Source organism: Nilaparvata lugens, chromosome 5 (genome assembly GCF_014356525.2).
Source record: "Nilaparvata lugens isolate BPH chromosome 5, ASM1435652v1, whole genome shotgun sequence".
NCBI lineage: Eukaryota > Metazoa > Arthropoda > Insecta > Hemiptera > Delphacidae > Nilaparvata > Nilaparvata lugens.
This window is the reverse complement of record NC_052508.1, coordinates 29,296,481-29,313,401: the sequence shown is the minus strand read 5'-3', so window position 1 is coordinate 29,313,401 and position 16,921 is coordinate 29,296,481. Positions and strand designations below refer to the sequence as shown.

The following is a 16,921-nucleotide window of genomic DNA, read 5'->3' as shown; positions in this document are numbered from 1 at the left end:
ACGACTTCTTGTCTAGTAATGAACAGTAATTGCACTGCAGTTCCATTATTTTGTATTACCCAAGTAATGCGCAAGTACTTCATTCAAATAAGGATTATTATTGGTAGTATGGCAATTGACTTAGCAATTTTCATGTAATTCATTCATTATTCATAGATGATAATTATTGAGATTGAGTTTCAGGTAGATAAGTAATCAACCACTTTATGATTATTAGTGACTGCCATGATAAACAGTATAATCAAACCCATTTTATTTTTTTTTTTTTTTGATTTAGTATAACACATATAGAAGAAATAAGTCTTTTGGAGAACCAGCAACGCAAATAGATTCATTCCAATAAGAGCTTCCTCGAGCAGAAATTTTCTTATAATATAATATCAGAAAGAATGTGAAGATTATTCATTCTACTATAATAAGTACATTAGTGGAATAAGGAGTTCACAAGATTCCAGTAATAATAATATTTGTTCAATGACGCAATAATAGTCCTTGCATTTCTCCTCTAAATTCACAAATTTCAAGATTGAATTAAAACAGTATGAGTGTACCCATCCTATTTTTCTATTGATTCAAAAAAAGTTCAACAGATAAAACAGCTCGTTTGGAGAACTAGCAACGCAAGAAGATTCATTCCAATGAGAGAGCTTCCTCGAAAGAGGATCAGGAAAGTGTGGAGATTATATTTTTTATTCTACTATAATGATCATAGGCCTATAAGTGGTTTAAATAAAATTCAAATCCCAGTATCCTTTTAAATTATTTTATCACAACATGTTTCGGACATTAATGTCATTTTTATTCCACATGAAAATGGCATCTAAAATGGCATTAATGAAAAAATTTAAAAGGGTTCTGAGATTCACATTTCTATTCATATGAGTAGCCCTAAATGAAAAAGACTCTAAGTGGTTATATATAATAGATAATCAAATCAGTTCAATTCAATTCATGAGTCTCAAATTTAAATTCTGAAACCAGTCAACAGGATTGACATAATTCAACATTTATTTATTGAGTTGAATCAATATGAACTATGGAATCTATGATTAAAACAGATTCGATATTAGATTTATATTGGAAAAATAAAACGTTCACTTATACTTTGAACATGAATTCTTTGAATGGTATTCTTTCTACAGATCTTTCCTAATAATTATTATCAACAAAACAGTCAAAAAACAGTAGATATTAACAAAACTTGATAATCAGTTTGTTTTTGGGTGAATATCAGGATCCGATGCACTCGGGATTCAATAGCTAGCTCTATATTTTGATTAAGATAAAGGCGAAATTGGGATAGCGAGCGAGCAACGTCTCATTACTGTCATAATAGGCGTCGAAAATAACAAATAACAGTCTGGCAACAATTAATAACAATTATCAGAAACCTTGTCGAGAAGTCTGTAGACGGGCTTCTTTATTCGAGAACAGGCTGGTTTCCACCCCTGGGGGAGGTTTCTTATTCCCTTAGCCGTTTCTGGAGGCGCGATGAGATAAATCTCGCCAGAGCTTCAGCATCCCGCGCCGACAAATCTCCCACTCACTCCCCAGTAGCTCAAGAAGCACAGAGGCCGACAAGACTCCGTCCGTCCCAGGCGATAACTATCATAATTCAACTACCACCACCCCACCATCCTCGCCATCTAGTGTGAGATTTCGTGCGGCAAATCACACACAAAAAGGAAATCTCCACAATCCTTTTCCGCCAACCCCTCTCCGTTGCCACGTAACTTATGGCCTGTTATTAATTTGCCGCGCGTTCTCATGAAATAATGCACGCTCGTTAGGGCTTCAAATTGAGGGAGAAAGCGGCGCAGCGCAGCGCCCCAATGCTTGCAACAATACGGCTGATCGTCAACGTTCTACATCGTTTCTCTCCTATGACACCACTTATTCATTTCCAAGATGCTTCGCAAATGAAGAATTGTTCTCGCGAATCTATTCATAATTGGATCTGCCACTAATTCAGCAAACTCATGCCACTTCATATTATTAGCTTTTATTACACAAAAGTGTACCATTAATTTTTGCGAAATGTATTCGACTTCCATTCTCTCAATATTTAAACAATCAATGCTCGAATGAATTCAAAGACAGTAGGAATATTCATCATGATACTCAGAAGTGTTATTCTCAATCTTTCAGGTATGTTGAGATTAGCTCTAAATGTTCTACTGCTGCTCTTCGATATAATTTTTCATTTCATCTTATAGTATTCAATCAATTATAATTTATTTGTTGATCAATTCTACACTTCAATCTTTTTATTTCCAAATAGATCAATCCATTGTTGCAAAATTCACTTGAAAAATTAATCGTATTCGAATCGATCAAATTGAAAATTTTGATTATTGAAAAATAAAACAGAAATAGCTTTAATGGAAATTATCTCCACTTCAAAAAAATGAAAAGTTTCATTTTCTTTGAAAGTTTTTTAGCCGAAATGGAATTTCGAGATTTGCTAATCTAATGATTCCAGAGGTATATGATATCATTCACATTGTCAATTGTGATAAAGAATCAATCAATAAAGAATCGATAAAGGCCAATAAAGGTTAATGAACGTTTTTTATGAAATAAATTGGGAACATTAAACTCAACAGTATTTCAAATATTGAAAAATGTTTTTTCTATGAATGAGTTGTTCCCGTAAAGAGACACTTTAATTTTATCTCGGCTTTCTGGCAAGTGTTGTTTCCTCCCAGAGAGGAAGGCGGAGGAGATGTATGAATTGGATAATTTGTGGCAATGAAGATGGATGAAGAAAGAGTATCAAGTATCTTCTGAACCAAAAAAGGGTGTCAAGAAAAAAGGGTAGGAATTAGAGTGACTGATAATGGGAAGAGCGAGCGTAGTTCGTAGATACTGAAATTTATTAGGGAAGTGATATATCACACAGGCTCAAGGTGGAACGAGATAAGCTCTTCTACGTTCTATCAGATCGTCTCTGTATACTTGCTTACTCCACATGATCCTTCCTTGTGAACTATTTCAACAGATCTATCCTTCTACCTTCTAGCTCTCAAACTTGTCTACGCCTCTCCAACAATTAATTCATCGAACACTGCATTGAAAATATACACTGTATATACACTCCAGTCTTCTACAACAACATCGTATTGTTATTATTTCAAACATAAGAGTGAAACGGAATAGTCAGTTTAATTTTCAGCTTCCAGTTTAAATCAGGCTCGTGATCGACCTCCATGTTACAAACTGTAACAAAACAACCCACATGCTTTACAAACACATTGGGGTGGACAGTCTCCAGAAAGTTCCAGCACGATGACATCCAAATAATGTTCCATGTCTGCCGGATGATGAAAACTGAAAGCTAAGCGGTGACCTGCCAGTATTATGCGTACTTTAGTTGGTGAATGTGAATCAAGCCAAAGTGATATAATCGGACGAGGTATACAATTGGAATAAAATAACAATTTTCTCAACTCTGGTATAAATATTTTTAAAAAATAAGTCAACACATTCTAAAACATTACTCCAAGGCTGTGTGTACGCACATGTCATCATACATTATTGTGTCATCACAGCGAAAGGCTTCGAACAAAATTCTAAGATTCTAAAATTTCATTCATTCTTCTAAAGCTGTGTACACACATGTCATCATACATTGTTTTGTCATCACAGCAAAAGTCTTCGAACAAAATTTTTTAAGGTTAGATCTTCGATTCTCTGTTGTCCATTTTTCTCCACTACTATATTTGAGGTTGATTCATTTTTCAATAATATAATTTGCATTTTCCAGTGGTTAATTTAATGTTATGTATTGCTTGTCTATTTTATGTTGGAAGCTGCTGTCGATCAGCTGTTTTTTTTTTTTGTTTGAAGCTTCTCGCTAATGGCACAACATGCATGATGAACATCATGCTTGTCCTGTCGCCATATTGTGTCTAGCCTTATCCATTATTTGTCATTAATATATATATTTTTTCGGTAGCAATAATTATTGCATTAATTGAAAACTTAAAATAACGAATTTTGAGAATGTAAATTTGTTGTGTTTGTTACAGGACAATACAGATCACCGCGTATCACGGAGCATCCGGCGTCGACGGTGGTGCCGAAGAACGAGCCGGTGACGCTGAACTGCAAAGCCGAGGGTCGACCCGAGCCGGACATCGAGTGGTGGAAGGACGGACAACGGGTCGAGGTGTCAGCCAATACGCAGCGCGACTCCATCGGTCCCGTGTTGCTTCCGGCCGGGTCGCTCTTCTTCCTGCGGGCCCGTCACGGCAAGAAGGAGCACGATGACGGCGTCTACTGGTGCGTTGCTCGCAACCTCGCCGGATCTGCCACCAGTCGCAACGCCACGCTACAAGTTGCAGGTAATTCATGCAAGTTTGTTTAGTCAATTAGTATTATTTTAATTTTGAAAACTTGATTTATAACTCTGAACTAAAACCTAGTCCTTGTGTAACTTGGACTAATATAAATTAAAGTATCTGGGACACATTATGAGAAATGAAACTAAATATCAATTGCTAAAATGTGTACTACAAGCTTCTTGGTAGGAGGCGAATTTCCTAGTTCAAGAATTTGAGAGCATGGTTTGTAATGCCCACCCCGGAACTTTCTAGAGCAGCTGTCAACTAAGTTAAATTGCCAGAATAATTGTCAACATTCGGTAATGGACAGGCACCAGAAGATGAAGTGTAACTTATTCGTTTCAAATACCGTTGAATGCGCGCGTACAGAAAACACAATGTAAAAAATAAGAAATACTCAGAAAAAACCTCGCTGCCATACTTTCTATGGTATTTTGGGATACGTTGTATGGGAATCGAATTGAACTATTTTAATTAAAGTGTTCAGATCCATTCCTCAACTTTATTTATGTTACAAATACATTTAAAATTTATCGAATGATGCTCAATGCGGCCGATGTATGCCAAGATGCGAAGATTTATACAAGAAGATTGAAAAACACTTAACTGACAACGCAGATAATCAATTTATAATAATTAATGTCTAATGGCTCTGTTATCAGATCTGATGTCATATTCTAAGTTGAAGAGTTCTATGTCGTATCCCAGTAAAACTGAGGCTTTGTTTGCCTATAAACAGATATAGTACGCCATTGATGTCTAGCAATCGATATACATAAATCCATAAATTTGAATTCATCATGATCCAAACAACGTTTTGTAAATAGTACGGAATATCAAACCCATTTTTCTTATAAAAAGTTTGTTATATTAGATTAGATTAGTTATTTGAATGTTCCGCTAAAATTAGTTAATATTCTACAAGACAGTTCTTGTACTTAAAAACTATTTTTTGCAATTACGAATAAGTTTAGTTTGAGTGACAGAACAGCCAGATCCCTCTCAACATTTCGGACTGTTTTGTTGTGCAGTCACCTCAGTTCTGTTGGTAGCCGAGATTTGATTGTAGTAAACAACCCGCTCTCTAAATATTTGTGTGCTGTTGCTAGAGCCGACAGCCAGCAAGCTGCTGTCCAGGCAGAACCTGAGTGGGCGAGCAGACACAACAGTGGAAAGCCGTGGTCAACGTCTTTTATCCTCTTACCGTTCTAAGCTGCTAGGTGATGAAGTAAATCCGCTGAATAAATGATCGATGTTACAACGTCTCCTCGCCCTTCAGAGGGCGTTGAATTATTTCCAGGTCGAAGATTTAAGGGATTGTCTGGCAGTGGAAGGGGTGGGTTGGAGGGCATTGTAGATATGAATATTTCAGATGTGGTGGGGTCTGCGTGCTACCCACATTACGGCCGAGCGGTAACAAGTAACAACGACCTATCTATCAACCGACGCCTATTATACAAGAGATAACAGTGTATGTTACACCCGTTACTGGATTTCACATTCAACAAGCTCCTGATGTGGGAATTCCACATCCTACAAACTTCTTATTTCTCCTTTCTCAACAAGACAATGAATGGTGTGTCACGGTGATATCATCAGATAGGTGAATTACTCTAAGCAAGTCATAGACTTATTCCTTCTATTGAAGTACATATTGATAGACAACAGGATAATCAAAAGCTATTTGGAGGACGTGATTAACAATGGCCCAGCTGATTTCCCCGAAAATCTTCAACAAACATACTTCATTAATTTGACGTACATAGTCTAGGATCCATCGATAGTTGACGCATGTCATATGAATTCCTATCTTACAAGTTTTTGGCAAAAAATAGAGTGTGAGCCTATTCAATAACTTGGAAGTAGTGCACTTTCAATTTGACTCCATGGAAAATCAATTGAATAAAGACAATGGAGACATCCGCAATCATGAACAATAAAGTTGTTCACTTGTGAGAAGCTGCTCCTTTCGATATCGTTTTTAGAATCTACTCTTTCTCATACACTAACTACTCTAGGATCTCTCATCTAATAAGCTGTAAGCATGTATGTCTGGTTTTTGTCTCTTGATGCAATAAGTTTTCTCGATATAATAGTTCTTTAGAAGCATCCATTTTGCGGTAGAAGTAGGTGTATTATATTCTTCAAATTCAACAATCTTTTGTTTTTTGAGTCAGACTTCTATTGATTATATTATTGATTGTATTGCTAGATGTTCAGAGACATTATTGATAAATTCTACTAACAATTCTAGGGAGTTACACGTGTCTGACATTCTTGAGTTGGATTGCAATATCCGCCCCCACTTCGGGTTGAGCTCTATGAATTCTGTTTGTTGAATGTTGTGTGATCAACGGCTGACATTCAATGTTTGAACGTATCAAAGTCTAGAGAGTGTCCATGCTGACAAGTTTTGTAGGTGACATGATACATCACCACGTCATCACACTTCTGATGTCCGATGCTGACAAACATGCTCAAAACATGATCACGTCCACTGTCCAGCTAATGGCTTCACGTGATTTGGGTCTTCTCTCATGCATTTACAATGAGCACTTGACAGGCAACGCGTCATTTCTATGTTAAGCAATCATTCTATGTCTGGAAACTCCAAATACACAAAATTTGCAATCAAACCAAGAATATTAATAATATTGATCTCCAGTTCCCAGATTATGTGTAGTGGTTACTCTCTGCGCGTTATCATTTTTACTTTCCTTGCCCTATTACCATAGGTAAGGAAAGTACTGCTTTCCGAAAAAAATTAAGGTACCCCAATTTCTAAATTTCTATACGTTTCAAGGTCCCCTGAGTCCAAAAAACTGGTTTTTGGGTATTGGTCAGTATGTGTGTGTGTGTGTGTGTGTGTGTGTGTGTGTGTGTGTGTGTGTGTGTGTGTGTGTGTATGTGCGTCTGTGTACACGATATCTCATCTCCCAATTAACGGAATGACTTAAAATTTGGAACTTAAGGTCCTATCACTATAAGTATCCGACACGAACAATTTCGATCAAATGCAATTCAAGATGGCGGCTAAAATGGCGAAAATGTTGTCAAAAACAGGGTTTTTCGCGATTTTCTCGAAAATGGCTCAAACGATTTTGATTAAATTTATACCTGAAATAGTCATTTATGAGCTCTATCAACTGCCTCAAGTCCCTTATCTGTAAAAATTTCAGGAGCTCCGCCCCATCAATGCAGATAGATTCCCAACTATCAGGCTTCAGATACAATTGAAACAAAAAAAAATTAAGTGGAGTAGATTGAGCATGAAAATCTCTACAATTAATGTTCAGTAACATTTTCACCTAAAATTGGAAATAAGCTTTAAATTTGAGAAAATGTGATTATTCAATTGCAAATTATTGTTGATTCTATTAAATCATTCACTATGAAGAGATAGCAGACCTCATGTGTGTCTCCAGCGTTATTGCCCTGTCACCAGCTGGCTCAAATCTTTGAATAGTAGACTTGAGATGCGCGGGAACACTAGCGTCAGGTGATCAATTTTCATAACGGCAAGGAAAGTTGTGTGAGTGCGCCACACCAGATTTTTATCCTTTGAATATGATCGAATCGCCACAATTTCATCGTCTCCAACTGTGTACCAAATATATTAATCTATATATATAAAAGCGGAATGGCACTCACTCACTGACTGACTGACTGACTCACTCACTCACTCACTCGCAGAACTAAAAATCTACTGGACCAAAAACGTTCAAATTTGGTAGGTATGTTCAGTTGGCCCTTTAGAGGCGCACTAAGAAATCTTTTGGCAATATTTTAACTCTAAGGGTGGTTTTTAAGGGTTTAAAGTTCGTCTTTAAGCATGTATATTCTTCTTATTCTCTTAGTTATGATTGAAAAATGTCCATACCATATGTTAATATAGAACTATAATCTAGAAAGAGTACCTCTCCGAAACAGTTGTTAACTGGTAACTAAATCAATAATTTTGTCAGGTTAGCATTAATTTGAGTTGACTTTGTTAGGTTGGAACCAAGTTGAAGATTGAAATGCATTTATCACGGAAAAATTGATTGGGCACTGCTACTTCAATCAGAGCTATCCCTGGGAATATTATATTACTAGCCGTCCGGCTCGCTTCGCTCGCCATATCCGTTTAGCCTGTTGATCTCATTCTTGGACGATCCAGTCGGGGATCCAGGGGGCGGAGCCCCCTGGCTAGACGGATATGACGAGCGAAGCGAGCCTGACGGCTAGTGCTGTATAATGCAAGAAAAACGCATATAGTCTATTCTGAAATGCTTTGATAAATGAATGTTGAAGGACTGAGAAACGTGAATACCTGATATATTTTGAAGACTCTTAAAAAACAATTAAAAAATTTGGCATCAGTCTACATAGCTGATTCATTTCAATAGCATCAATAATATGACATGAGCTTAGTGTTTTATTGAGGCTTGATATTTTTAAAACGAGTAAATATTTAAAAAATTTGATATCTTGAAAGCTTATAAAATCCAACTTTCTCCATGAGAAATTCTATTGTGCATTCGACACAGAATGTTTTCAGATTTTCGTCTCCATCTTAGACCAAAAACTCAACTATCTGAATAAATTTAGAGAAGGAAATCCTTGAATTAATTTTGCGGTGTGTGGGTGGTACGAGAGAAATGATCCTAGTCTCTGTCCTCATTATTGACTCATTTTTCATCGTTGAGGGCGTCCATTAAAGGATTGATTCTCCCCGAAATTAATAGAGAATGTCTCAGCTGAACATTGTCGCACCTAAATTCAAGATAATGGAAATAAAACACGGTGTCTTGCTCACTCTAAGCTTGTGAATGGCCTAATAAATTCAATTTAAGATTGCCGTTTGGGTGGCGGTCGAGTCTTCTCTTGACCCTCTGGTCGAACTTTATAATGTTGGCATCTGATGGTAAAACCATGTTATTTTAACCTGGAGTTGCTTTACAAGCTACACGGTGGTGTATCTAATTCTCTGTTATCCATTCCTTAGAAGAATAATGAATCCACTGATATGAGTAATCATTCTTTTCATTTTTTCTTTGTCATTATTTTAACCCATGACCAATGTAAACCATGAAAAGGTAATTGCGATAAGAGAGTAAGAGGAAGAATATACTCATATTTATTTATCGATGAATCATTCATCATAGACAATTCATTAGAATGATAAGGGGAAGAACAATAGGCATAGTCCAAAACCATTCATCAGTATACCTGATTATTCTGCTAAACATATAGCATTTGTAACGTAAACAGGTAATATACCTTTGGGGTTTATTGTTTCTGAAGGATAATACAATTATTTTGTATATTTATTATGTCATGGAAACTTATAGGACAATAAAGCAGAATCAATAAAAATCATGTATAAACTGACTTGTAGCATATTAATTCAATTGTATCTCATTGTAGAAAGTTGAACATGGAATAAATTATAGGTTATCTGTTTTTAGTATGACCTATTTTCAAAAGTAAAAGTGATTTTTGACTGTCAAAGTTGATCTCATGCGAATGATTAATCTCACCGATGATAAATCTCATGTGATTGATCTATATTTTTCATCCCATGATCACAATAAATCATTGAGTGAAAACAAGTATCCTCAACTAATCCAAAATTTATTGATATCATGATCTTCAATCGTAAATTGAATATTAACTTCACCTTTTGTGCCAAATCTTGATCTCATCGGTGCCATTGAAACGTGATCAAAGGCATCACCAATGTGCAATGTCGTATACTGACGTTTATTGCTGCCAGAGAATTTTTACTGCGTCTTAAACCCTCTAATTACTCATAAAACTCTCAGAAAGCTGTAAATCCGATCAGAATCTTGACGCACCGTTCTACCTGCTTCTAGAAGGCTAAAACAATGTTTTGATGAGGAACATGGTTTCCAGCACGACTGAGATTCCAATATTCACTGTGCTTCTATCAGATGACTCAAAAATAATTATCCATGGATAGTATATAATATTGATAGATTTCATGGCTGGATTCATTGTCCTACTTGGAATTGGGAACGTAGAGTTCGTGCTTACTATGAGTCTTATGAGTCTGGTTCTCTAATTTTAGATATCCAGGAAACAATAATGTAATACTCAGAATAAGAAATGTTGATCGGCACCCAAATCCGTATAGCATTTGAAATTGAATAAAATTTGTTTCCTTTTAATAAAAAAGGTCAATCTTTTGTGGTGATCTTTTCTGTCTTTTTCATTGTAAGCAATGCTGATGATTTTGTAAGAGAATATCCTCAGAACATGAAGATACAATTTTGAGAGATTATGCGAGTCAAAACAAAGCTTATTGCTTCATTTAGAAGCATTCAAAGAACAGATAGTCTTAGAATAAGACTTGAGTCTTTGAGTGTCTCTTCCAATTTTCTCGTTCTGAGATAATTCTTGCGTAATACAGAACCTGACTCAAAAGATTCAATTTGACCTTCCAAGAAAAATGTAAATTATATCTTTGAACCTTTGTATGCGGCACAAGTAGGCTATTGCTGCCTGTTGAGAGATGCTGAAAAAACAAGCGAGTCAGATCAAATCTTAGCGCGTGAAATGAGTAGAATCTGGCGAGCACTGGAAATGGCTCCTTTGAGATAGCCAGAAACAGATAAGAAGATTGAAAGGAAAAATCATGGCCGGTGACTTAAAAAAATCGCATTTCATGCCTTTGTGTTCTGGCGAGGAATTTTCTTCGGGAAACCCTATTTCCCGCTGAGCTCCTTTGTGCTGCCCTATTATGCTGTTTTCTCGTTTTACACTCGCTTTCTGAGAAGAATCGTCCAAAGTATTCATCCCTTCTCGTTTGAGTTATAAGCCCCTACTCTGAAGTAGGCATGGCTGCAGCTCTGTAATGAGAAAGAGTCTATTAGGCTACTTAGCTGTTTGAACAAGTTATGGTCTTGAAATAATGAGTGAGCTACCCAATTGGATATTTAAAACAGCAGTCTTAAACAGCAGTCTTACTCAGCAGGCATTAAACAGAGCTTAGGCTTGAATGCCTTAATACAAACGTCCCTGCAGTTTGATAGCTCTTTTGTCATTCAAGCCTCTAGCTAATAATCTGCTTCTTGAATCATTTCGAGGAAATGAGAATGTTTTCATTATCTTGCTCTGTGAAGGCATATCACTATTTGGATGTGTGATCCTATACGCAAGATATCTCATACTATTCTAGTGATCTTATACCAACCTTTGGTAGATGAATCATTAGAATTGCAAAGTGATCTTATTTCATGAAATATTGAATCATTTGAGAGAAAACAAATATGGAACTTGAAAATAACTTAATTGGTGGATTTATTCTTAATGATGGTATTGCTAATCACTTCGTCCGTATTATATTACCACTATATCAACTCCAAAGGTTTATTTTTAAAGCTCAACATTCCATTCATTCTCATTGGAAAGCCAACTGATTAAATGGAAATTCATTGAGATGGTAAGGGGGAGTATGGGGTCTATCAGGTACCATTATGCCAATGTGTGATCCACCCATTTTTGGAATTGTTAGTTTAGATGAAAGGCAGACTTTTGAAAGCGCTCAGTAATCCGTTCTTTGTGGCTCATTCCAATTCATCCAGTTTGTACATTAGTAATGAGTTATGTGGTGGCGGCGGGTGGCAATTTCGATGCCGCTGCGATGCTTATCTGGTTCGAGATTTGTTTTAATGATCGCAGTCCCCGCCGCCTGCTAACTTCTCGTTGGTCCAACTTGATAAACAAACTCTGTTTGAACGCACCGCGATTTTCGTGAAGTTTCCGTAGCGAACGGGCCCGGTGTTAACTTTCAAATAACATGTTGATATAATATAAGCACGCGCAACTATATATCATCGAATTTCATGTTCTATATCAGTATGAAAGAGAGCTTACTCAAACTTCTGTTTACCGTACGATATAATCTATAAAAATAATCTACCAAGAGGAAAGCCACCAGCATAATTTTGGAGCTTATAACTCCGTCTGAATACGAGATGAGTTGTGGAAGTTGATTTGTATTTGGTTTGTCAATATTTCTCCCTTCTCTCCTGGAAATAAATCACGAACTCAGTTTCGAATTTCTCCCTTCACATTCGGCTCATTCATTATAAGTAGGAAGAAGCTTACATAATAGCATATTCATTTTGAATATGTAAAAATCATTCAAAAGCAAACAATAATTCAAAAACATATCAACCAAGATCAAAATAGTAATCAAACTTATTGATTCACTCCGATCATTTCTTGAACTACTTTTGAGTCTGGACGCGTTTCAGGGCACTGTGCCCCATCTTTAGCAAGCAAGCAGTTCCTTAGTACTCAACTCAATGGAAACAATGGATATGTGGGAAAGTATTCGACGGGTAAGGTGAGGAATGATTAGTCAGGGAGTGTGGGAGTGTTTGATTTTCCACAATGGAACAAAGAGAGTATGTGGATTTCAATGAAGTTGGTGATTGATGTGAGGATGACGTTGAGCTTTTATTGATCTATATATTGGAAAAATACAGATATATTTAGAAAATACTTATCATATCCAAATGATTACAGAATATAACAGTTTAATTTTTAAAATCTCCAAATAGATGATGAATAATATTAGAAAGAAAATTTAATTTATCTCATAAATTAATGAAATATTGCATGATTAAACTTGAATTTGAAAAAAACACTCATGAAGTGAAAATGCTCAAAATCTATGTGCCGGTTGCATAAACCGCACTTTCAGTTCGGTTTCCCCTAAACTTTTTTATCGCTATTAATTTCACAAGAACCAATTAGAGAAGGCTTTTTTGAAATTAATCACATTAAAATTTTAATCGGCTTTTCTGCAACCGGGCCTATGTATTTTCTATATTCTGTGAATCTGAAGTATGTTTTGTGTTTTGCAAGAGTTTTATTATCAACCTATTCAAATTAATTTTTTTTCTAATTATATATAACTGTTACTAGAACTAGGACTAACGATCAGACTCCTCTATCATAAATTGATACTTCAATTTATTTTACGAGAATAATCTTGTAGCTTCTCCTTGTTTCAAATTAATTCATTCCCAATCAATGCACTGTACTAATATAATGTTTTTTTCCCACTTTCACTAAGCACTCTTGGAGGTTTACAACAGATCTGTTGGCTTCTTCCTTTTCAATGTCTTCGATAACGGTGAATTGACACATATTCAAACTGATAGTTTTATTGTGATTTAGAATTTTCAAATTTGTTATTTGGTGTGAAAATTAATATGGAGTGTGCCGAGCACTCCTTTTAATTCAGGCCTTTTCCCAAGTTATAATAGTAAATTTAATACGCAATAGACTAGAGCCATTATTGTAAGTGAGTTAGCGAAATAAATTATTTTCTCTCTCTATTATGAACGGCCATGACTTCGAGTTTCCCATGATAGATATTTAAAAATTGTGGCTCCGAGTCGTCGAGGAATGTAGATTATGGAATTATCTCTAAAACTTAGCCTTCGTGTCGCGACATAGAGTGCGATAAGTGGGAAAACAGCAAGCATTGAAATTATAACAAACTACCGATTTTGCAGTTACTATTTGGTCCAAAGGCTCTAGAAGCCACGCGACGATTGGTCAAATTGATTCCATTCGCCCAATAGGAGACCTGTTTCTAAATACAGTAGTGGGGATTCCCCAGTCGAGAGACCAGATTACGTTCCGGAGGACACTTTGCTAGGAGCACTACAAGAGTAAAGATGTAGTCATTATGTTTCGCCCTTTTTGGGCAGGTTTACAAGTATTTCATTAGTTAATGTAGGAGCTAGTTTTATTTTTATTAAAGTTTAAATTTTCTAGTAGTGCCATGTCCTGTAAGGTTTAATTGTGTTGCTTCATCATGTACGAATAATTGTTTCTTCAAATAACCGCTAAGGTACGTAAAATAAGGTTAAAATATAATTTAGGGAATTTAATTGATTGAAACTTCCATAAGAGTTTTGTATTAACAAAGCCTGTTATTTTTCAAGTTAATAATATTGATTGAGAATAATCCTTTTGATTTTATTAGTGATGGAAGATAATTATAAATTTTTTTTCTAAAGAAGTATAGAAAGTTTCCAGTTACGTTACATTTGAGTTATTGTTTCTGGAGATATATTATCGTAGAGTATTGCTGAAAGTCAGAAAGATAGCCTTTAAATTGGAATGAAACTTTTAAGATTATGTTCATATTGAGTTTATGACATTTTTTTAATTTATATTTTTCAGACTCTGTTTTCTTATGTCATTAAGGCTTTCGAATGATTTAGTAAATTTTTTATGATAGAAATCTTAATAGACGAAGAAGAAAGTTTTTCTTTTCCAGGAAATTAATGTTAATGAATGTTCAAATTTTAATACAATTTAAATTATTTTCTATGTGTCTACTAATTTTATTTAATTAAAGGTAAATCAAATCATAAACTCTGGAATGTTCATTTTTAATTAAGGTTCTGAGCAGTTTTGGGCGAATGCCCGTTATTTACACTTGGATTGCGTCCTAAAGTTCATAATAATAAATGAAATAAATGTTGGCTAGCGCCCAAGTTTCCAACAATACTAGCCAAGCTACTATATGAAAAATTATATTTGATTTCGCAACCAAACGAAAAATATCATAAAAGTTAACATCATAATTAATGAAGTATTCATTTTCTAAAAGCATTATATTAATTTATTACGGGTGTTTTCACAAATGTTGCATTGTATATTAATGACACTCTGGCAAGTAAATTTGTTTTGAATCTGTTAAATTTTAAGAATGAACTCTGAACGTCAAGATAAAATCTAAATTGAATAACAGAATAAACTCCTGTTTTAGCTTTTGATGAATTGTAGGAAGAGTTAGAAATTAATGCTGTAATACATTTATTTACAGCGGTTCATTTATGTCCTCAAACCAACTTCTTGTACTACCACCCCTTTGGTTCCGCAACTTTATGTAACACCGCTTCAAGACACCCGTTCAGACGACAGGTCTAGGGACGTAAGAGGACGTCGCCGTCAAGCCAAATTCAACCGGTAAAAGCTCACCGCCAAAAACAAGGTACTGTAACCCCGACGATAAAGCAACGTACAGACCAACGAAAGTGCAGTGTAGTGAAACAAAGGTTCATTCGAGAATGACAATCAAAAGTGGGGATTCAAAATTATTATGAAATGGGTTATATGGGTTACTATCGATGAAACTTGAGTTCAACGGGCTTTTCTTTCTTGAGTAATTCCATGTTGAAATGAACTTGTTATTTGATGACTGATATTGTTTGGTTTTGTGACGTATTGCTATCTAATCGGGGATAGTAATGCGCCCCCAAATCAGATGAAGAATGTCAACAAAGTAACATGAAATTGTTGTTTCTGTTGTTCGATTTTAGTTGCCAATGTTTATTGAAGCTGTTTGTATTTTTCAATTATTTCAAATTGTAGTGTTATTCTATACTATAAACCTATTAAATCAGGCATGGCAAGATTAATTGAAGTTTTCTTGACTCTAGCCCGTTCACCTGCATGAATTAGGTATAGACTCAGGTATTTTCTAGATGTGTCGGCCTATTTCTAAATTCTAAATTTTATTCAAAATTATCTTATCTATCATCTTTTAAAAAGTGCAGGCACACAACTGCGCCACTCTGCTGTCTAGAGATATTTAAATCTCTGGAATTCAAATTTTCTAAAAAATTAAATTTTTCATAACTTACTCTAATAATACTAGATCAATTTTTCTGAGTCTATACTTAATAATTCATTCTGTGAACGTGTTAACTGTCAATATTTTAGGTTTGGAGTTGAATGAATAATTCATAGTTGCTACTCCAATTTTTCTGAAGTTTAAATAATTGTAGATGAAACAGGAAAGTTATTCAGTTATGTTAAACCATTAAAATGATAATCTTTTGAAGTGCTTAAAGATAAAATCAAGTATCATTGATGCTTAAGTTGAAAGTATTCTGAAACTTCAAATTGAAATTGATCATTGAGAAATTAAAGTTTCAACGGTAGAATAAAAATTAGTAGAAGAAACTAGCATAGGTGAAAAACAATTGATTCTAGTGCTGAATAAATTTTTGCATTCTGTAATTCCGTGAATGGTGATAGAAATTATTGTAATGTCAACGTACGTATTCTGGTCTCACGTCTGGTAGTTGAATATCATTATAGTAGTAGTGAAAGTGAATATTGAGATTTTAAAGGTCAACCCAAGTAAATTAGGAAAATTTGGAAATTATTGTGGGAGAATGTTTAGGGAAAATAGGGAAAACTTTTGAAAAGCTTAGGTAAATCAAAGATAATCAGGGAAAAAATAGGAAACAGATCAGTCTACTGAAGACAAGATTTTTTGTCGTGAGTTATAATTGGATAGGTTTTTGTGAGTATGGCGCCACTCTGTAGCCTTGTCCCTATACACTCAACGAGATGATTCCTAATGAATGAGAAGGAGAAAGGAGAAAAAGAGTTATGATAAAGATATTTACCGTATTTGTTATAAGGATTCATTACGGGTTCATGAAGGGTTTATTAGTCAAAGATTTTGTTACGTGACAATATAATGTATATAGAAGAAATTCCGGAATGTAAATAACTTGCGCAACTAG

General features: G+C 35.2%; 1 protein-coding gene across 1 annotated transcript in view; it reads left to right on the top strand.

Annotated features, from left to right (window-relative positions):
- Positions 1-16,921, top strand: part of LOC111045646 (roundabout homolog 2) — a 340,611-nt gene that overhangs the window by 164,362 nt on the left and 159,328 nt on the right. Inside the window, exon 3 of the mRNA XM_039428107.1 lies at positions 4,032-4,346. Coding sequence (XP_039284041.1) covers positions 4,032-4,346 — 315 coding nt within the window. The remainder of the gene's footprint in view (positions 1-4,031; positions 4,347-16,921) is intronic.